The following is a 23,148-nucleotide window of genomic DNA, read 5'->3' as shown; positions in this document are numbered from 1 at the left end:
AAAAGCTGTCCTCAGTGATAACTTCATCACTGCATGTGGTCGGACGAGGGGTAAATTCAGGAAAGGGATTAGAAGAAAAAAATGTGCCCAGTCAGAGCTGCAGTGGTTGGCCCCCTATTGAGCCATGGGGCCTGCGGACCACAGCTCGAGGGTCTGTGATCTACCACTGGTATTGTTAGACTTTCTCTCTTCTCTCTCCCACTGAACCAAAACGACTCGGCCTCGAAATGCCTTTCTAGTGGGATTAGTGGGCTGTTGCTTTTGTAATTAATGAAATTCTGCTTTTCCGCGGTCTATACTCTAAATGCTATCATTTGAAGCCTATCAGATAGGGTCCTGGGTATGTTCTTCTTCAATCACAAAGCTAATTCAAAGTAAATGTGGTGTTGGTCTAACACCGGGATGAGGAAAAACAAAAGGGGCCCTTGAGGCAAAATGTACTTGTGTAGCTGCAGTTTTCACTCTTGAAGAAATTCTCAAGATCATCGCGTCTGTCAACTGGAGGACTGCAAAACCCACAACAGCCTGATCTCACTTGGTCGAGGGACACGGGGACAAAACCTTAAAATAAAAGCACGCCTCAGACTAACATTCCTTAAAGGTCCGGATTGATCAGACTTAAATTGGGCGTATTCATTGCATATCCACCCCTGCTGCCGTTGATCAATTCCACTACAGGCGGTGCACGGAGCAAGACAAAAAAACAATGTGAATCAAGCTTTTATTGTGCTGCCAGTCTCCAGCATGCATTCTCATCTGAACACCATGCGGTTTGGGCCTTTTCTTGTTTATCAAACAGCTTAATTAACAGCTCCAGTAACCCTGAGCTGCTATGTGTTCTGCGAGAAATAACACATTCGTCTGCACAAGTCTGCCTTTCCCGTTTCCTTCCCCTTTGTCAGACTGAAGGTGAGAAACTGGAGATTTTTATTTATTTTTTTTCTTGGGGAGAGTTGGCCAATTATGTGGCGGCGCGCGCAACCATGAGTAATCTTAGATAAACAGCTTCTCAATAGAAAAAGAGGGAGAGGAGAGCAGGAGGGAGACAGAGGATGCTGTGGTTCTCACTTCATCCACATCTATCCGGTGCCAATTTGTATTTATCTAACGCGTAATTGGCTTAAAAACTTGTGTTTGTTAAGTAGATGGCACCGAACTGGTGGAGTTAGAACATCCTGGGAGGTGACTGGTGTTTTCCTCCCCAATAACTGGACTCGTTTAGTTCACACGTGCAGCGGTTTGCGTGCCGGAGGTCATAGTTGACCCTGGTTCTTTATTTACGACCTGCAGCAGCAACACCCGGCGCTGATAGGCAGACCAGAGGCGACGCTGAGGGAAGGAAGGAAGCGGCGGGATGCGCAGTTTATCAGCTGACAAGTGCAGATCGGACAAAAGAGCAGCTGAGCGGCTGCAGAGCCTCCGCATCCGCGCCGAGTGACTTTTCACTGTCTTTCTGCAGAAATATCCCAAACCCTCAGCAGCACCTGAACTGTGTCCCCCCCCCCCACCACCACTACCACCCTGAACACGGACAACTGTAGCCTATTGTTGGAAGTACAGGCTGATCCGAGGGGGGAAAGACCGGGGAGAGATTTCCTGAGCGGCGGCAGCGGCGGAGAACACGTCTCGCTTCACACGGAACTGGCAGCTGCAGCTCTCGGGCTCCTGCACCGCCGAGCCGAGCCGAGCCGAGCCTCTCACCCAACCGGGGGGATTCATCCCCGCAACCGAGACCTCTGTTTGTGCCACTGTGTCATAATTGCGCACGCCGGGTAATTGTGCGGAAAAAGACGCCAGGACGCACGACGCGCTGTGCCCCGCAAGTTTTTGGACTAAAACAACGCAACCGCTGGAAGTTTACGCGCCGCTGCCTCGGACACGGAGCCTCACGCAGGTCAGTGCACGGTTCGTATTTTTTTTTGTATCATTTCACCGAGGCTGTAAATGCACGTCTGCCGCGCGTAATTTTTAGACAAATGGCTGGATCCGTGTGGTCCTGGTTCGATAACGGTGTCTAATTTGGGTCCGTACGCTCGGTTACGATATCCCCGAGTCCCCCTGTCGAGATCCCGGGCTCCGTCAGTCCCAGCCCCGCTTTCCCCCAACCAGCATCTGGGATTAATCACATCTCCATTCAAACCATGTGGATCTTTTTTGTTTTTTTAAATTCCAATTCAAATGATGTCTTTACTAAACAGCTCCAGTTTTTTTTTTTTGTGTTGGGGGGGGGGGACTTGCATGTTGATGCAGGCTGTAAAACTCAACCTCATGTACTTTTTTTTTTTTTTTAGAAAGTGTCATTTATTAGAACTAAAGAAAAAGATTTTGCAGGTCTTGGCTCTTTTTAAATGTCAAAAGAAGGTTGTTTTTTTTTGTTGCTGCTCTTTGTGGATTTTCAATCTATTTTAAAAAGTCGAGATGACAATAAGAACTTAATCTTCGCCCCAGTGTCCTCACCAAGACCTCTGACCAGCAGCTGACACCCGGCGATGACAACGCTCGACTGAAAAAGTGAATTTATCTGCACGTAAAATGTCATATAAAAGCTTGAAAGCCTCACATGGAGTGTGAATCACCTGCAAGAGATGTAGCAAGCCCCATTCACTAATAATTCAAGTGCAGACGAGTTCACACACACACACACACACACACACACACACACACAACCACACTGAGGTTCCAGCCCCAGGTGCAGGAGGTGGAGGAACTTCATCGGAGTCTTTGAGTGAATTTGAAAGAGGCCTCTAGGAAGGCTGTGTTTGTTACGGGGGATTCAAAGCCTCTCGGATGCTTCTGCAGATGCTGCAACTTTTTGGCGTGTATTTCCTGCAGTGTAGGACGGGAGCGCCGTGGCCCCACAGGCGGAAGATGTGTAATTTGTGGTGTAAATGTTTGTTTTCTAATGATTCCAAGGGGCTGTGGGCAGTTGGTTTAGACATCAGGTGGGTTCGTCTCCCTCTCGGCCGTGTCACAGCTACATACAACACTGTGTGACCTGTGTCGGTGCTTGGCTTGAGCCAGAGGGAAACGATTTGATTTCGCCGTGGCACGGAACAGGCTAAAACACAATCTGCACACACTTGCATCTGAGTCCACGATAGCCCAGAAGGACACGGTATCTCTGTCCGGCTACAATTGATTTATGGCTATTGTCCTGAGTGCTGTTGAGGAACTGCAGCCGCTGAGGCCATTTTCTAGTTCCTATACTCTTCCTTTGACAAGGACTGGAATAGTAGAGTAAGAAATATGCTCAGCAGATCTCCACCCCCAACTCCACACACATACACATACACACACTACATACACACACCTCCCTCAAATCATAACATCTATTTCTATTTTCATAGTGTTTGAGGTTTGTTATAGGTGTGAAGTGGCAAGTGATCGATATTCTCATCTCAATCTTTAGCCTTTGGCTGTGTCCGGGGCCACATAAGAACAAGAACAAAAAACAACACAAAGGGCTCCACAGTTCCAGAGAAACAGTCCGTCTTCCTTGTGCCGGCCAGTAAAAGCATTACAGTGACACTTATTGGGTGATATTGAACATGTGGTTTTTCTAATGGGACACGAGGACAAGAGTGCAGTTTGCATTATCTTCCTTTTATGTTCCGAGGAGCTGATGATAATTCGAGTTGACTGTCCTGAATGAGACGTCGCGAGCCGTGGTACTAATGTTCTGGCCCCAGGATCCCGATCAAGCGGGTGTGTTGTGTTTCCACGCTGCAGAAACCACACCTGGAGTGAGACAGGGCCCTGGTGGATAAGCTGTCCACACATTTTGCTGCAGCTCTGTGCAGACACATGCATTAAACCTCTTGACTTTTTCTCTGTGCCACAATGAAGCCCTGAGACATTTAGGCTTTCTGCTATGACCCCTTATCGGCGCTTTAGCCCGTTACCCCAGCGTCAGACTCCATTGCCCTCTAATCCTGCTAATCAAAGCAAGCGACTACAATATCTGATGCAGCCGAGAGCGTGAAATTCTCGAGGTTATCATTTTTTTTTTTTTTTTACTACGCCTGCACCTCGAAATCATCTAATTAATTCAGAGATATTAGAAGAGCTGTGTACACAACACTGCCACTCCTCGTTCCCATCCTTAAGTAATTTCCCCTTTCATTATTCCTGTGGAGTTTAATATTCTGCGTGATGAGAACTGCCTCCTTCAGGGATGATGTCGGCGTGAATGCTGGCCCTAAACACTTTTATAGATTGTTAGGGGACAATCAAGATGACTCCTCTCCCTCACTATAAGAATTACTGCTCTCACATCGCACAGATATGGGGGGGGGGGTTGAGTCGATGCACCTATGTAATATCTCACCTTATTACTTGTGGATGCCGACAGCAGCTATAAGAAGACGACCTTATGAATTACAACAATTGATATAGCAAACAGCATGGCCGAGTCGCCTGTTTCAACACATCAGAGCAAACATGCGAAGGTTAATTCAGCCTGACAAACTACCCACAGTTCCCTGAGCTCGACGGATCGGTTCCATGTCATATTTACTTTGCATAATTACTGCCCTCTAATCTGTTACTATTAACACACAGCCTGCCCGGCTATTGTCGGCCCCGCGCTCCCTTTCACCTGTTTTCTCTCTCACTACGTTTCCCCCCTCTCCTCCCACGAGAACGGCCAGACATCGTGATAAATAGTTCCCGCGGAAGGAAAGCATGCCGTGAAGTGTTTAGGGGTCTTTTTTAGAAATGTAAAGAAACCAGGATGGGGGGGGGGAGCGGGGAGTGCGTCTTGGCTTTAAAGGACCTCAGGTCAGGGGATTATTTGCTGCAGCAATGTGATACTTACAGCCAACTTTACCCTCATGGCAAAAGAAACATGTTTTATTCCTGCAAGTTGCCAATTATTGCTGAAAGTCACCCTCGGATTTGGGGGGGTGGTGGCGGCAGGGGAGGAGATTGCATGTTCTTGAAATGTGCTTAGTGTAGGAATATTTAGTGACAGGGCTTGATGCATTACCACTGTGGTCCTTAACTACATTGTATGCTGCCTGAGAGAGCAAGAGACGGGGGAAGGAAACACCAGAGAAAAAAACATGGTATGGATGTGAGCCCTCTCAGACTGCATGTGCTTAATGCTGTGTCTGAAGCTATAATGGTGTTTTATTTTTTTACCAAATCACCTTATATAACAGAAAGGTATTTTTATCCTATCGCCCGTTCATGAGAATCTTTTATTAAATTAGAAATACGGATGCCTCAAAGAGTCTGAGTAACACCTAGCAGCAATTTTGCATTAGGCTAAAAATGGATTTACATAGTATTTTCCATCTGGAATATCTACTCAGTATAATGTGATACCTGTCATTGCGTTGTGATGGTGAAGGAGAGAGGTGTTCTCAAGGGAACCGCTTACCGGTACCTGCTTCGTGGCTGTTGTAGCCTCGCTGCCTGACCTGATGTGTTGTGCATAACATAAACCTGCATCTCACTATGAGCACACACGCAAATATGCTGGCTGACATGTGCATGCGTAGGAGTTCATGGACCAAACAGCCGAGCCGGTAATTGTTTATAATTACGTGGAGACTATTGTTAAGCTGTGTATGAGGGTTGCTTTAAAAAAAAAAAAGCCAACGTTCAAACATGGCGGCTCTTGGGTTTGTTTCAAATATTTACCACGGCTCTGTGGCCAAAGCAGGCTGAGATGAAAGCCACCTGCGATTAGCCACAGGATGCTGTCCTGCTGGTCTGGCTCTGGGAGCGGCGGCGCTTCACACTGTTGTAACCTACAGATTAACATTTATGGCCCAGCGTGCACCGGTGGACTTTCTGGGTCAAGACCAAGTGGGCAAGATTGAGGAGTGGGCCTGACTGTCGAACGGTACATCTCTCCGCTGAGCTCCGGGCTGAGGGCTGCTGGGCAGAGCCGAGCAGAAATGTGCTCGGTCGTGTCATAGGGAGAATAAAATAGAAATGCATTGTGCTCTCTGCTTGGGAAAATTGCCTTGAGTGAATACCTGCGCAGTGTCTCGGCTCAGGCCTTCGAGAAATAGTCATTATATATAAAGTCCGGAAATGTTACATATTTAAAGGACATTATGGCAATTTCTTTCTGGCGCTAGTTACCACATGTGAACAGATTTACCCTCTAAATCATCATTAGTCTATATATTGTGTAGGTTACATAAAAATATTGAGGGGACAAGTACGTTTCTTTTGCCTTTATGCCTCCTTTACTTGCCAAATTCCTGCAGACGGAGTTCTGCTCTTTTTCCATATTTGCACAAAGCACTATTAGCCCAGTAGGAGGTTTCCCAGAATAGCGTCAAGCTGCCAAGAGCCTCAGGTTGGGTCTTTTGTGGCCCTCGGACAGCCCAGTGGGAAGTTGGGCGTCAGCTATGCTTGTTGATGGAGCTTCTTGACGGCCTCAATAATTCAGTTGATGCAACCTCTGTGCTGCAGAAAGCTGCAGGTCTGACGGGTGACGACGACGGGGACAAGGCGGAGGGCCGGTTCATGCGGAAAGCCAGGCAGCAACACTTCCTCTGTCTTGTTTATTTTCGGCCGGGCGAAAAAAGAAAAAAAAAAGAAGAAAATATTGAATATCAGACCGTTGAATGTAAATCCGGCACCTCGGAGTCGGTGTAACGGTATACAGGTCAGCAATCTTTGACTTCCAGTGGAGAGCGCTGTGCATCCTGAAGTTGGCCAGTCGCTACAGGGCAGACTCTCCAAGTTTCACCCCTGGAAGTAAGAGAAACCAGTGCGATGTTGGTGAATTTTCAGATTGATGTTTCTTTAATAAGGCTTGCAGTCTCTCAGTATTCTGATCGTGTGCCATCATGACCTACATACTCCTTTTTAAAACGCTGACAACTGGAGAAAAAAATAAAAAAACACAGTTTCCTTATGCATTGTGTGGTTTATGTGGCGCCGCGTGCCTCGAGATAAAAACACGCTCCTTAGATTATTCTCTGTTAAGTGGAAAATATTTCTTTCTCTTCTCAATTCATTTTATTTAAGCAAGTGTTTTGATTCCTTTTGCACAAGTCACGTGGACTCACAGCCGGAGCAGGAGCAGGTCAGAGTCAGCGTCTGGTCAGACTTGATATTGCATCGGTATTGCACTCCAGCATTGAAGCTTCCCCCCTGATACCCTTCAGTTGTCTGCCACTACTGTATGATTGCTGTGTTTTCCATCTCCCAGGGTACATGCAAAAAATAGGTAGGGTTACTTTGTCACACAGTTGCGTGAGATGCATTTGAATCACACCCAATGTCAGCACTTTAGATATTTCTCTGCATTAGAATTTGTATCTAGTAGCCAGGTTTGTATGCTCCCTGAATTTCAAATGTAGCTTGAGTAATGACTCTCAGCCACTCTCTCAATGCTCTGTTGATGGGCTACAGTTGTGCTACAATAACGTCTCCAGATGCCTCGATTAGAGCATCAAGCAGGGATGATATTGGATTTGAGGGACTTGTGATTTAAGAGCATAGTGTTTTTTTAATGTAAATAATAAACACTATACCTGCAATACGCTTCTCTTCCAGGATCACTGGAGGTCTCAAAGCCATTTTCTTTTGTTTACCAGATACTTGTGGGGACAGATATGATGTGAATTTCATTCTTTCAATCATCCCCTCACTGGGTTGTGACTGCTCTGTGGCTTCATTACCATGCAGCCGCGGTATCACCTCAATTTAATTTATTTCCGTAACAATGGGTCTGTCGTGGATTTGGCTGTAAATTGCCACAGGTCTGTGCAGTGGATTTTTATTTTCGCACGCCGTGGAGTCAATTCATTCTGAGTAAGCATTAGATGACGATTGCTGACGCCGCCTTGCTGGATTCTCAATCAAACAAACGCACATGAACGTCAGTGCTTCCTTCTATCCCCCAGACCCCGGTGTGAAATAATATCCCAGTGATACCAATATGGGAGAACTGCAAACTGTGGCCCCTTTGAATTAAGACCGTCTGGTGTAATTGGGTGTGTGATATGGAAGGGAGCACCTATTTTGATAAGAGCTGGGTTCAATACCAGTAGCCTTGGATACAGATAAACGCTGGAGACTGTGTGTGAATGCACTGAATAACCTGCTATTACCACCGGAGATAGAGGGAGATACTGCAGAAGGAAACATTATAGAAAATCCTGCTTATTTTATATTCCGGTTGCCCACACCCAACAATTACATTTTAAAAAATGAATTTGGCTGCGCTTGCGGTTTTCCCCACTAAGGATTCAATGAATATATAACTCGTACTGTCACTGGTGAAGGGTTATTTGGGGGATTTGTAAACATCCCCCCTTCAGCTTATTATGTTGCATTCTGGCACTTGCAGATGCCTCTTTTTTTTTTATTATTTAATTCACACAGACAAAATAAGGGGAACAATAAAATGGTAAGGATTAGACGTTGACCGCTGTGATTTACCACTGACAGACAAGAAAAGTGAAAAAAACAAAACACTGAGCACAGCGCAGCTCTTTTGGTGATTTGCTTTTCACAGTCGCATTAGCTTTGTTTGTCTTCAAAATGTGCTGAAACTATGAGGGATAAAGGCTCCGAGCTTAGTGTGAGTGGAGTAATCTGAAGTGGCTGTATCAGAGATTTTCATCGCTTTACTCCGCTTGTGAATATTCTGCATCATGCACTGAGACAAGAGACTTAGTGTGGTGCAGGATTTCATCATCTTCCCTCAGAGTCTCGCTGAGTTTAGTAAGCTCATCCGTCACCAAGTTCGCCATGGATGTAGCTGCCACTGGAATTTAATTGCTGGTAAATGCTGTCATGATTTTGTTTGCTCTATTTCCCCCAGTTGCTCACTTTCTAGGTCTTTATCTGACACTTTCTTAATGATTTTTGATTGCACATATGCTAGAATTTGACTAATACCCCCCCAAAAAATATCTCTCCATGGGACTATATTACTTAACAGGAAGGCACTCAGTGGAGCACATACCACAATCAAGGCCAGACAGTCCACTTAAATTCAATCAAGTCGCACCAAATTGCACACAATCAAAGCTATCACTCCCCAAAATTTCTTGTCATCAACATCCAGTAATTATTCCCTTGAGAAAGTGCTGGAAATTCTTTCAAAATCTTGATTAAAAAGTCCTAAACTTGAATCTTAGACTGACAAGTTCTCCACAAACCTATATTTGTACTCGTAAAAAATAATGACTCAATAGGAAAACCGTGCTAAAAGAGGAGATGATGCATAAAGCTTATTTAATTGGATTATTTTGTCACATGCATGTTCCCTGAGACCAAGAACAAAGTTCCCTGGGCCTTGTCAAAATTACCAAAACATATTTTGCTCATTTTTGACACAAACATTAACGTACGCACTGGGACTGGAACCCTCCCTGGTGCAAAAAGAAATTATCTAAGGCTAGAATGGCATTTGGTAGAATTTGCACACACTGCCTGCTTTTTACATCAATATCCATGAATCACCTCCTGGGAAATTGGTGAAAATGTCAAATAAAACCCCATCAAGTCATGCAATGTTAAAGAAAGGGGATCCTGGATGTTGTCCTGATCCAAGCCCAAATTCGACAGGGTCTTTCTTGGCCCTTTTCCAATCCTGCTGCTAAGTTTCAAGGAAATACAGACAGTAGTTGTTTCGTAATCCTGCAAACAAACAAACATAACGTCCTTGGTATTTAACCAACTAGGGAAACTTCGCAGTAGCTGATCAGATCCCCTTAAAACTCACACATGGAAAGATCAGATTAACATAGAATTGATCATCTTGACTGGGATTGTCGTGCACGTTCAGGTAATAGTTCCCCGGCTGCATGTTGCAGTAAGGGATTTAGTCACTGAGCCTCGATGAGGAACGTTACACAATCTGGTTCAGATGGCATCCAGAATTCACGGAGCCTGGGCAACGTGCTACAGACAAACACTTCTGTGTCTCTAAAATCACTGGTGTCGGGGGGGAAACAGGCAGCATCTGATGGAACACTGCACTGGTTCTCCCTCTCCCCTTCTCACAGCGCCGGGAGGCACAAATAAAAAGAAGAACTGAGGAGAAACTGAAGGAGGAGAGGGAGAGAGGAGCGTCAAGGAGGAAAGAGAGAGAGAGAGAGAGAGAGAGAGAGAGAGAGAGAGAGAGAGAGAGAGAGAGAGAGAGAGAGAGACTCGACAAGATGAATTATGCAAAGCTGTCAGAGGCGGCTATTGTTGGAGGTGCTGGCTGTGTTAAAGGGAGCCAGCCCTGATCTCCACCAGCTCCATCAACCACTCTCACCACTCCCCATGGTTGAGCGGCGTGTGATCTGTGCTCCGGCAAATGGCCAACAACAAGATGAGAAGGGGGGGGGGGTAGAGGGGACCGGCCTGGCCACTTGGTGACAGGTGGATTGTCTTGGAGGGACACGCCGGCGTCGACAAGCACGCTCTTTATTACCGTTATTTACAGAGGTCACAGACGGGGAGATCTGGGCTGATATGTACAGCAGCCCTGCGGAAATATAATTACCGAACAAAGGCTTCAGGAGTTGCCATTTCAGCATTCTGGTCAGCGGTGGCTACTCCTGTTTTGCAAAATGCTTTGTCTGCTGAAGTCAGGGGGAGTGTGCCAACTCAGTCTAAGCCGGCACATTTGTTTATTCAATTAGTTTTACACAGAACTCCTTATCAGTTCCGAGACATCTTAGGAGGGCGCTGAGATCATCTTACATGGCTGATAACTTCAAATACGATGACTCCTTTGGTCAAAATGTCAGAAAATGTTTTTTAAAAAAGCACAACACATTTTCTTGTTTCCCAAAGTGATAATTCAAATGACATTATGTCCCAAATATGATGACAATTATATAAATGTTGTCTTCAACTTCGATCACCTTCAAGGTCGATCACCAAGATTAATTTAGGTTTGGGGTTAATCAGCTGTTTGACAGTTTTTTTTGTTTCGTGAAAGATTTAATGCGCTCTCCTCGCTTGTTAAAAGTGGGTGGGGCTCTGGTGAGAAAACATTGTCATACATTTCCTTGCACCAATCAGGCTTTAGCATCTTATACCCTACATTGCTGCAGTGCCTCTTTTAGCCTCATGTTGGAAATGCCATGTTTTAGCTCTTAGCCCACCTTCCAAAAACCAAATCTGCCCTGATTGGCCAGTTGACCCACTAGCGATCGCTCAACTGCTTCGAGTGTGCATGAGAAATGTTCGGCCCCTTCACCCAAAGGCTTCCCGATCAGCTGTAAACTTCTCTTTATATTTATGAGAGCCTTGTTTATGCCATTCTTATGCTCGACGGACCTGGTACCTATGACGTAGACACTTTATGGAAGAAATCCAGGAATGAAGATGAGGTGTTCTGACTCGCTCTGCTGCAGACTGTGGCCTTTGTGACTTGGCAGACCTTCGACGTGCTCAGAAACACTCTGTGACAGACTAGAGGAAAGGGGGGAAAAACCCCAAGAAGCATTACATGGGCACTTGGATAAATAATACCAAAGATATTTTACTTTTTAAATTCGATTCCTGCTTATTTAGCCATAAGTAATTAGTGTCAGAGATAAGCGTTTAAGTTTTAAAGTCAAGCTTTCAGAGGCTTTAAATTATTAATTATATAAACTCTTGTCAATTAGTTTCCTGATGCAAGGCTGTGTAATTATAGGACTGCAACCAACAATTATTTTCATTTCATATTTCTTTGCTCATATTTTTTGATTAATGCTTTAGTCTGTAACAAAAAACACCCAATCACAAGTTCCACAAGTTGAATTGTCCATCCAGCATCTTAGGGATGACCTTAAAATACTTCGCCATTTGCTTGAATTATCAAAAATATCAATATTTTCCTTTGACAGGTTTTGATGAATAACAAATCGAATGTTATAAGGGGAAATGTCAAATTAATTATTGGCTCCGAAGCACCTCAAAAAGGTTGCTCTCGCCTTTGGTCGTCCGTTCCAAGCCCTCAAGTTGGAAGCGTACAACACACCCGCTCTTATCTGTGATAAATAGAAAACTGTATGTCGGACATGAAACGGGTAAATCTCACTTAGATCCTTGAAACTTCTCCAACTACCCCGAGAGCCAATTGACTTGGACACGTTTCCCCCGCACCATATAATACAGATGGTTTATGGTTTATGCTTCAGAGAAGTGCAGAGGTGTAGGACGGTACCAGGCGTCGGGGGGGACTGTGCTCAACTGGCATGGGAGTCGTTGGTACGTGTGGAGCAGCGCTGCGTAGATCATGAACTGTCTTTTCTCCCTGCCTCGCTGGCTCGCTAGAGGACCTCTGCATGACACTAATTTTGCAGTGTCGACTGTTCCACCGAGCGGCCATGGGTGACTGACTGTCCCGATCCAACGGCACGGTGGAGTCTAAAAGGCAATGGAGGAGTTGGTGACACTGGAAAGGTTAAAAAAAAAAAAGGATTTTGGCAAAGAATTTGTGATTTTTTTTTTTTTGATGAGCTGTGAAAAAGAGAGGGCAGGTCCTCGGAGAAAAGTGGGAATGTTTATACGGGGACAAGATTGTCCACTTAAGGGTTTATGAGCGATTAGGACACAAATCTGATTCCTCCCGTCGTGGCGGCTTGTGGCTCAGTGGCCAGGACTCGTAGCATTAGCTGTTTTTTCAGCTGGTGGAATCTCTTTACAAGTCCATAAAGACGAGGGGGGTTGTAATCAGGGAGGCTTCTGGGCGTGTCCGCTTGCACTCATCCTGTACATTAATCTGCCAATCTGGACGTGTGTGTGTGTGTGTGTGTGTGTGTGTGTGTGTGTGTGTGTGTGTGTGTGTGTGTGTGTGTGTGTGTGTGTGTGTGTGTGTGTGTGTGTGTGTGTGTGTGTGTGTGTGTGTGTGTGTGTGTGTGTGTGTGTGTGTGGAGTTGACTGTCAGGGTTACAAGAGAGAGTGTCACTGATTGCATCTCGGCCCATCGGGGGACAGAATGATAACCGGCAACTCTGTGAGAAGGGGCCGGAAAAAATAAGTTGAAGAAGCCTAGAACAGCTCCCAATTTTCATTATCCCTGAATCCCCGCATTCTGCCAGCGACTGCCTCCGTTTTTTTGGGGGGGGGGTGGAGGTCCTCTCTGGGGGCCGGCGCTATCTTGCAGCACGACACTGCGCTATCCTGGCTTCATTGGAAGTTTTTTTTTTTTTTTTTATATGCTTGATGTGAAATGAAGTAGATCTCATTTGGGGGAAGCTGGAGTCAGATACTCCAGTCTTACAGCTCAGCCAAGAGAGAAATGAAAGTGCGGTTTGTTTCTGCGTGCGAGTGTGTGTCAGGAGGCAGTGGAAAATGGCTGGTAATAAACACTTCTGACACACCGGGGCTCTCATCCACATTCCACTCAAGGTTTTTTTTTTTGCAGATTAGTCACATTCTCACACCCCTTGTCCACATTGGAGAGCACGGTCTCCACCTGCGAGAGACTCTTCTCTGAATTCCCAACAAGTTGAGGATTCTTTTTTAACACCGACACGTCTAATGTTTGTGAGCACAGAGCCTAATCCGGCTTTTCGATGCGAGGCACATACTCGCTCAGAGCCGCGGTCAGAGGGGTTCGGGAGTGCACAGCTGGGTCGTGGGCAGTGTTATTGACTGGTTTAAACAAAATGGCAGTGGACAGGTTTTTGTATTTTCAGAGAAATACGGTGTCATTTCACCTTTTGTTTGATGTTTAAGCTCTTGATCGACTTTTGTTTCCACACAAGAGTCATACTGCAGTTTAAAGGATCAATTCACCCCCCCCCCCTCCCAAAAAATAGAAATACACTATTGCCTCACTTACCTCTGTTTGTATCGAGAGCTCCGACTAATCCACAGTGAGGGGACCCAACCAGAAATGATATTTGGGTTTCTGTAATTGGGGAAACCGAGCGTCTGTCGGGTCCGGACTCAGACAGAAAATTGCGACCCGAGCCCACGCTCTAATCCATAGATCGCACTGTAATCACTTTGGACTAGAACCACCTCCTATAGAAGAAGCAGCCCCTGTGAAAGTTGTGTGATTGCACGAACTAGAGGAGCTGGGCTGTCTTTCTGGAACTTGCCAGGTTTATTTTCCCCCCATGTTTTCTGCACCCAGAGGGATGTTGCAGGCGTCCACCTCCATTGTGTGTGAATGGAGGCAGAAATCTCAACAGTTATCTCAAAACCTGGACAAACTCAGTCGAGCACAAACCTCCACCGCCAAGGCCCCAACAGCCCCCTTCAATTCAAGCTGCACCAAATTTAACACACACATAAATATACCTGATAAGACATCAAGATCTGTGAATTATTGCCATGGAAAACAGTTAAAATGTCCACAACAAAAAGCCCTATCTCGCAATGATAAATGAAGTGATCAAAAATTCCTGGATCTGCCATTTTGTCCAGTTCTTCCTTTGGTCCATGTCCCATCCTTAGAACAAGTTTTGTGGGAATCCGCTCAGTAGTTTTGTGTAACTATACTGAACAAACAAACCAACCAACCAACAAGGGGTGAAAACATCCCCTCCCTATTAAAACCAAAACTAGATTGGATAAGTACCACTTCCTGTAGAGATACGTGGTATTAACCAACACATTAAGGTATCAACAAAACAAATTCATTATATTATGTCATCTTCTCATCATCATTGCTATTCTGTGTATGAAGTCTGACTCCGGGTTAACATGCATATCATGGATCAACATTAGAATTCCCTATGAGCCGCGGGTGAAATTAAAAATTAAAGCACGATATGATGGTGTCAAAAAGTCCCACGGCCTCCATGATGTTTGGTCTTATTGATTCACACCAGCATTTGACACATGGTGGATTTTTTAGTTTGTGGATCAACTCAATTGAAAAAATACTAAAGAAAAAGATTCTCTGAATGTTTCACTGAAAATATAAAACTGTGAAAACTACCAGGGTTTTTAAACAGCTGGTGTGTGTGTGTGTGTGTGTGTGTGTGTGTGTGTGTGTGTGTGTGTGTGTGTGTGTGTGTGTGTGTGTGTGTGTGTGTGTGTGTGTGTGTGTGTGTGTGTGTGTGTGTGTGTGTGTGTGTGTGTGTGTGTGTGTGTGTGAGAGACAAGTTTTGAAAATCGACACACTGCAGATGAACTTGATTTTGAAGGCTATAAAAACAGGAGGGATGAGAGAGAGGGGGGGGGGGGAAGAAGAAGGGTTCTTCTTAAGAGGGGAAGTCATGTATGGCAAGAGTTCACGGGTGAGGTTTCAGGGATGGGGGGGGCGTGGTGGGGCAGTGAGAAGGGGGATAAGTGTGTGCTTTTGAAGATGAAGCAGATGGATTAGTGTTATCTGAGCTCCTTGCTTCCTTTCCTCTTCTCTCTTTCTCCAGGTAGAGTGGGTGGACGACTGCGAGGACTGAAGAAGTGACCGACCGAGGTTCCGGAGCCGGGAGGGGAGTTTTGGTGCGGTTGGGGAGGGCGAGAGCCGGCTACAGGACGAGAATCACAACCAGGAGAGGAGGAGGAGGGGTTGAAAGAGAGAGAAATAATCCAGTGGCGAGTGTCTGAGGGGAGCGTCTGCGTCGAAAGGGGAGGGAGGTGGATACCCAGCATGCAGGCAGCATGGAACGGGTGAGGGAGCAGCGGCCTTTCTGCTCGCTGTCCAAGAGCCAGAGAGACAGGGAGCGGGACTGCGCGAGAGACCAGGATCGGGAGCGCCGTTACACCGCCTCCTCTTCTGACCGGGAGGAGGGAGCCTGCCGCGTGCCCACTCAGAAATCGTACAGCTCCAGCGAGACGCTCCAGGCCTTTGACCATGACCCCACGCGAATGCTGTTCGGAGGCAGAGTCAAGGAGATGGTCCACAAGGAAAGCGTGGAGTACAGCAGGCCAGGTCAGCGAGGGCAAATGTTTACTCCACTCACATTTTCTTTCTGTCAGATGAATCTCCATGTTTAAGCTGAGTGGGATGGTTATTGACTGTGCCACTGATGCAGTAGAGTTGTGTTTTACTCTGAGGCGTATTATTATCAGAGTAATAGTTTGATGACCTGTCGATTTAGAAACATCCTCATGTTAACTTAATCGTAGTATTTTCCAAAATGCGAAGAGGAAACATTCGGCTACAAATCTGTGGTTGTACGACTTTAGCACGACAAACAAAAAAACCTGAGAAACGTCATCAGTGAACACAAATAGATCTGAAGACTTTCTTGTCTGTGTTTGCAGAATCCTTAGTTTTATCTCCTCCTTAATCTGTGGGGGGAGGAAAAAAAACTATGTTAGAAAAGTAACACAACAGAATGAAGCCAGTTAGTTGGACAGCGGTAAACACAATTAAATTATGTCAAACAAAGGCACAGCTTTGTTTCATTTCCCACAAACGTCCTGGGAAAAGTCACGTTGGGTGTGATCCAGTTGGGTGGACTGGGTCCATAAAATATAGACCCTGCTGGACTGTGGTAGAATAATAGGAGGAGAAGCTCGGTAAATAACTCGCTGCTTAAATTGGCTGCAGGAAAGTGCTCTGATTTCTGTAATTAAAAAGTTTGAGCAGTTTGTTCTGTTTTATGGCACTCCTTTGGCTCATAAGATTGCAATTAGAAAATCTATCCATTACTCCCTTACATTTTCTTGCTGCTAATTGGTGCCCATTTTAGAATTAATGGGATTATGATGACGGCGTTGGAAGAATGCAGCTTTTCTCTTTATTTCCTCTTTCAAATTTAAATCGTAACGACGGTTTCTTACATCATCACGGTAGATGTCAGATGTTAATGTGATCCATGTGGGGGTGGAACAAGAGTGTGTGTGTGTGTGTGTGTGTGTGTGTGTGTGTGTGTGTGTGTGTGTGTGTGTGTGTGTGTGTGTGTGTGTGTGTGTGTGTGTGTGTGTGTGTGTGTGTGTGTGTGTGTGTGTGTGTGTGTGTGTGTGTGTGTGTGAGAGATGGAAAAAACATCTACATCTGGTTATTTTAAATTTTATGGATTTTTAGTGTAAATAGGTTTATTAACTGTAGCATTTAAACATTATTAGACATTTTAATTTATTTATTTTATATTCAGATTTGGTTCAATGACTGTGAAAATACACACTCACACACACACACACATATATTTATATATATCTTGCACATTTTTTAATAAAACACACATTACAAGGTAACAAAAGTATAAAATGCTATTTACTTTCAATTTAAAATTAAACTATGTTAAACTGGACATATTTGGTTCCATTGTGTTTTTACAAAGTTGACATGTGTGACCTTAAAATTTTAAAAGTATTAATCAATAACTATCTAAACCAATGTTAACTGCTAATATTCATATAATTTATAATATTCATTCTGTGAACCATTGAATATATGGGTTAGGGTTAGGGGAAATATTTTATGATTTCCAATTTTGTTATGGTATTAACATTTTAATAGATTTAGATTAAAAATATAAGAAGCCAATGTAATTTGAGTTGTATATAGAATAGAATAAACTGACTTTATTGTCATTGTATTGTAAAAAATACAATAAAATTAAGAGTGCTACTCCTGGTTGGTGCATTAGAGTTAAATACAAGTTACCTTTAGTACAGTGATTTAAACTTACAGTACACTTAGTTCAAAAGAACATTCCACACATCATATCATGCAGTTAATTACGTTAATATGTCACATGCACTATAAACGTCTGCTATTGATCTTAAAGTAGTATATGAGTATATGAATTCAGAGAAACATTAAGAATATACTTTTTAATTCAGGGACTTTTTTAATGAGGTTAACTCCAGATATTTTTGTTTATTGGCAGAACGCCTGTGTTCTTTCTCCAAAATAAAATAAATAAATGTTTTTTTTTTTTTTTGCGACAGTGTCTTTGAAGACAGGGGAGGCTATTATTTCTGTGCCCAGTCAACACCAGAGCCTTAAGTAATGAGCCTTAACAATCAAAGAGAAAACAAAATTATGGTAATGATGTATTGGGAAACAGGGTTGGTTTCTAAAACTATAAATAACAAACAGAGGACAATATTTTCCTCCCATTTTTCATGTGTTTGGTTAAAACGTCTCTTCAACCTGAGTGATGTTAAAATCTTAGTTTGTTACTTAAAAGCTGCTCCGTGATGTGAGTTAGAGAAAAAGCCTTTTCTGGATCTTGATGACTTGATGAGTGTTAAGCAGATTGGGAGGATGTTGTAATGGCTTTAATTTAACAACCCTCCTCCTCCTCCCCCCCATCAGCTCATGGGTTAAGTGTTTTTTTTCCGCCCGGCTCCCGGCCATTAACCGCGTTGTTGCTTGGTTTGTTAACTTTACAACTCCTGTCATTCACAGGGCAGACATTTTCGCTGAGGCAACTCGGGATCTGTGAGCCATCAGCTCGCAGAGGCTTGGCGCTCTGCCCCGAGACGGGCCTCTCCCACCCGCTCAGCAGCTACTCCAGAGGACCCGTCGCTACAGAAAACCATGAACCTGTATCACCGGAACGTACCATGACTCTTTGGGGAACGGGGGCAAAGTCTGGGCAGAACTCATGCCTCTCCAGCCGCTCTAACTCGGCGCTGACGCTCACTGACACGGAAATGGACAATAAATCGGACAATGAGATGGGTGAGTAGGGCACACGTTTTCTTTCTCTTTGAGCTTTGAAAAGCTTATTTGTTTGCGGCTCATGCTTTCATTGCTTTTCAAAGGGGGAGAAATCCCTATGTGGGGAAAGAGCAGCAGTAGGTTGGATTATGGGTTGGCGCTGGAGACGAGGCCCCTGATTGGTGGAAGGAGAGTGCGAAAGGCGATTGGCGGGGCTGGTATCTGGAGAGGCGTTTTGCAGCTGCCTCTCTTTGGATCAAAGGCGCGAGTCCTCGCCGCATGAGCGGAAGAATTCGGCCTCGCGATTGAGCGGTTGCTGGTCACCTGGTCCGTCTCCGCAGGAAGCAGAGGAGTTTGATAAAGTTTCCCCCACGGGCGAGCGCATAGTCAAAGATAGCTTTGTGTGAGATTATGCCTGGAAATTCTTCAGTGGTTGACTGGACAGGCACAATGGCTGATTAAATGGGTACAATGGTTTGAAGTGCAAATTTGATCGCGCTGGAAACCTGAGATGGAAGGATCGGAGGTTTTCTGTTGAAAAGGGCAAATCTTTGTTCTGTCGAGCGGAGGCAATGAGTAGAGGACTGCTGCAAACCTGCATTGTTGCTCTATGCTCCCTTGTTTATTTTACCACGACTCCCTGAAAGGCCAATTTGCAGTTTGGTTAAAAATGATTCACACGTCTTCTACTTTGCTTTTAAAATGATTTTCAGTGCTGCTTTTCAACAGTATGTCTCTTTTATTTATTTATTTTTTTAATTAAATGCATCCTTTCAATCAGTTTTCGCCCTTCATGGATTTTTTTGTTCCCTCTCAGCTTGATATGTTTTAGTGTAAAGCTTTTTAAAATCTCCTCTGTGACGTTGAGTGCTCCTGACATTGTGCATCACTCACCGCACGTCCAGTCCGAGCTCATTCGACGCGAAGCTCTAATTATCTTAAGGAACTGATGATCTCAGAGTGGCAGGCAGTTAGAATAATTAGGGTTGATCACACTTTCCTGGCAAGAACATTAGGGAGAGGCCGAAAAAGTAAAATGTCTTGTGTTCATGTGCTATCAATTCTCATCCTGAAAACATTGGCTTCATTCTGACATTTGAGACAAGTCATTTTCTTAATGGCAGTATTCATCATAGGGAGCTCGTCTCTGGGTGGCGGCGGCGGCGGAGGGGAGCGGAGTACGTCTTTTACTTTTTCAAAATGCCATCAGAATTCAAGAGAACGTGTATTTGCTCCAGCGTCTGGCCTTTTGCTGTAGTCCGGTACACTGTATACATTTATGAGTCACTAAAAGCTGGAGCCTAACCACAGAGGTGCCGGTGAACATAACCCTCGCCTCCTTAGTGCCCCGGCTCCAGGCACATTTGTTGGGGAACATGCCAGGCATGAAACCAAATCACCAGCCACTGCCTCATTCTGCGAGACAATGCCGGGAGTCTGCTTTCAGTGGGTTCACCTGTTCTCCAACACACACACACACACACACACACACACACACACACACACACACACACACACACACACACACACACACACACACACACACACACACACACACACACACACACACACACACACACACACACACACACACACACACACACACACACACACACACCTTCTCTGCAGTTTCTCTTGGGATCATCTCCGGAAGCCACTGCTGATTGGCCGTTGTTAATGCTACGTATACCAAAGAGAATTTCTCTTACGTCATTAGACAGAAAATAAACAAGAGCTGCTCTTGGACCAGTTTCTATGCATTTTAATGTTTTATAAATAAACCCCTAATGACTCATATGTTTACATCAGTATGTCTCTGTTCTTTTAATGCACAGCATTCGAACACGCTGATGAAACTTCTCTGCTGCACAGAGAACAATGAGACTTTTAAAAATTCTAACCCTGAATTCAAAAGCTTGAGTCCTTTTCATCAATTGGATTTTGAGCCGGAGCACAGAAAAACCTCGCCTCTGTTCCATCTTCATAGATCTTGGCCTTTTTTTTTTTTTTTTGTCAGGAGGCATTGCACTTTTGACTTTCACTATTTAATGAAGCAGCAAAGAGAAATGGCCCATCCGAAGGTTTCCATCAACTGAATATGCATGCAGAAGCTGCGACAAGGGGCCGTTCAGCCCCACTTATTCATAAATGAACTCAATATTTCATTCTAATTCGCTCTGTTCTACAGTGTTCGACACAGACAAGTACCAAAGCCTCAGCGCATTCGCAGAGCGGCATCTGCCAGGGTTAACCTCCGTGATCCCAGGGAAAGAGGTCGGGGGATCATGGCACCTTCTAAAAAATGTTAACATCCACATTTTTACTTCTTTTGCCTCTAATAATTATATATATATATATATATATATATATATATATATATATATATATATATATATATATATAAAAAAAAAACAATCCCCAAATTCGATTACAGTGGCCTTTCACATATTATTTAATAGTATTATTATTATTATTATTAGGGTTAGAGGATCACAGTAGATTCTTACAACACGAAGCTGTAAAAACAGTGGTAAAAAAAAAGGGAAAGAAGAAATATGTTGAGCAGCTTGCATTGATTTTGCACTTAAGATAATCCCCTGCCACTGATAGAATCCCTTGAAAACAAAATTGATTGATTAAAGTGTCCGTTTTATTGGCTTCCCAGTTGTGAGAACGTCCACGTGACCCCGAGCAGTCGCTGCCTATCTCAATAGATGACGCCGTCCTGTGTGTACACAGCATCGATTACATGAGCAGTGCACAGTATAGTTTGCTGTAAAGATTAGAAAACTAGACCCTATGTCCTCTTGTTAAAAATCCCATGAATTGCCTGATTTCGAATGTATAAAAACATTCTTATCAACGACTCATCAGATCCCTTATAAATAAATGTGTGCTGATATTACCAAGTGAATAAAAAAAAACAATCCACGCTGGTTCTCCTCACGCAGGAGTAATTTACACTCATTGCCTTTACCTGACAGTGATAGCTTGCTTTACACAAACCCACGCACACGTACACACACACACACACACACACACACACACACACACACACACACACACACACACACACACACACACACACACACACATTCACAGCACATATGTTCACTTAGCGTCTCATGTTACATTAGCGCTGTGACATGCAGCAGCTGTAAAGTGTTGGAACTTGAAGTGTAACCTCGCAGTAAGTGGCATGAGTTTGCACTCAGCAGCCGAGGTGATACAAAAGTGAGCTTTAAACAGTTTTGCGCTGGGAAATCTCTTAACTTTGTCCCCGACTGCTACAGAGGACTTTACACAGGAGCTTCCGAAATAAAAGACAATCAGGCCCTTACGACTCAGGCAAAATTCAGCTGCGAGAGCTTTAACCACATGTAAAAAATACTTGTTCTTATCCGCTGGCTGCCAGTGAGCCACAGGACTGACTTTATAGTGTTTTCAACCTCATTTTTAAATCTCTTAATGGAGCTGCTCCCAAATACATCACAGACGTGTCCAGTATGACCTTGGGACACCTCTGAGGTCACAGGGGGGGAGTGGTCTGCTGGAGCTGCTCAGGGTAAAATCCAAACAGGGAGGAGCAGCTTTCAGGCACATTTCAATTTTTAGTGCGTATAACCAAGCAATTTTACAAGGTCATATACCATTTATTATATTTTCATTTTATTATTCTACATAGTTCCAGCTATTTAATTTTTTTTATTTTTAGATTTTTAAAACAGAATTATCCTTTTTTTATTTCTTTAACCTCTTATTTTTTCACCTCTTGTATTATACTCTTTTTCAACCTTGACTTTGCTTGAAAATTGTTTTAGACTTTCAGATTTTAAGTTGGTTCCTCTTAATTTTATCTCTGTGTTGCTTTTGAATGTCCCTGCACAGCCCAGTGAATCTACCTCTGTGTATGAAAGGGGCTTTATAAAATAACATTGCCTTGCTTTGCCTTTTTTCAGTTGCTGGAGATTAGTACAGAAAATCAAATCATTACATATATAATTCAGTATTTTTTCTAATATTTTTTTCTTTTTAAGGGGGTTGATGCTGCAAAAACAGAAAATGTAAACCCCATGGGAACTTTATTCTGTGCAACACATGAACCACTGTGATTTGCATCCTTATAAATTAGTGCACGGAATGGATAAGATGCAAATGGTTGTTTTAAAGTTTTAAAATTCAATTTTTTTGTGGGAATTGCAGCGTTTCTCTTTAATGGGGTCAAATCTCGACCTTTTGAGAAGTGCCTTGAAATGTATGATGTGATTTTTAAATTGATAAAAGTACCTTTTATTTCACGTATTTTGTTTTGCGATTGAAAGAAATGCTCATACAGAAGAAAAAACTGCTTTTCAAACACAAAATATGAAATTGGTTTTTTCGAGGTGACCACCAAAGCTTTATTTGTGCTGGAAATGATTTAAAAAACATTCCATCACTGGATTTGCATGGGGTTAGAATATGGGTCACTTGATGTCCCTGGATGCAAAAGGAAAAGTTGAAATATGTGCATATATTTTTTATTTGTTATTTTGGAAACCATTCCCTTTTTACTGTTTTTGTCAAATTCAACTTAGATGGAATGTATATTTGTCAAACTGTCATAATTTAATATACTTATAGTCAAAAAATGCCAACACTCAAAGCATCCTTGTTGGTGCTGTGCT

The 23,148-nt window shown here is 43.8% G+C and overlaps 1 protein-coding gene across 6 annotated transcripts in view; it reads left to right on the top strand.

Moving 5' to 3' along the window:
• Positions 1–1,678: 1,678 nt before the first annotated feature.
• si:dkey-237h12.3 (teneurin-3) overlaps positions 1,679–23,148 on the top strand; it is a 152,595-nt gene continuing 131,125 nt past the window's right edge. For 5 of the 6 annotated variants that reach the window (XM_034598497.1, XM_034598495.1, XM_034598494.1 and 2 more), the window contains exons 1-3: positions 1,679–1,894; positions 15,291–15,793; positions 18,227–18,502. In XM_034598497.1, coding sequence (XP_034454388.1) covers positions 15,523–15,793; positions 18,227–18,502 — 547 coding nt within the window. In that variant the 5' untranslated portion in view covers positions 1,679–1,894; positions 15,291–15,522. Of the gene's footprint in view, positions 1,895–15,290; positions 15,794–18,226; positions 18,503–23,148 lie in introns of those variants that run through there. The other variant, XM_034598492.1, reaches the window with a different exon arrangement.

This window comes from Hippoglossus hippoglossus, chromosome 10, assembly GCF_009819705.1.
Source record: "Hippoglossus hippoglossus isolate fHipHip1 chromosome 10, fHipHip1.pri, whole genome shotgun sequence".
NCBI lineage: Eukaryota > Metazoa > Chordata > Actinopteri > Pleuronectiformes > Pleuronectidae > Hippoglossus > Hippoglossus hippoglossus.
This window is presented reverse-complemented; position numbering and strand designations above follow the sequence as displayed.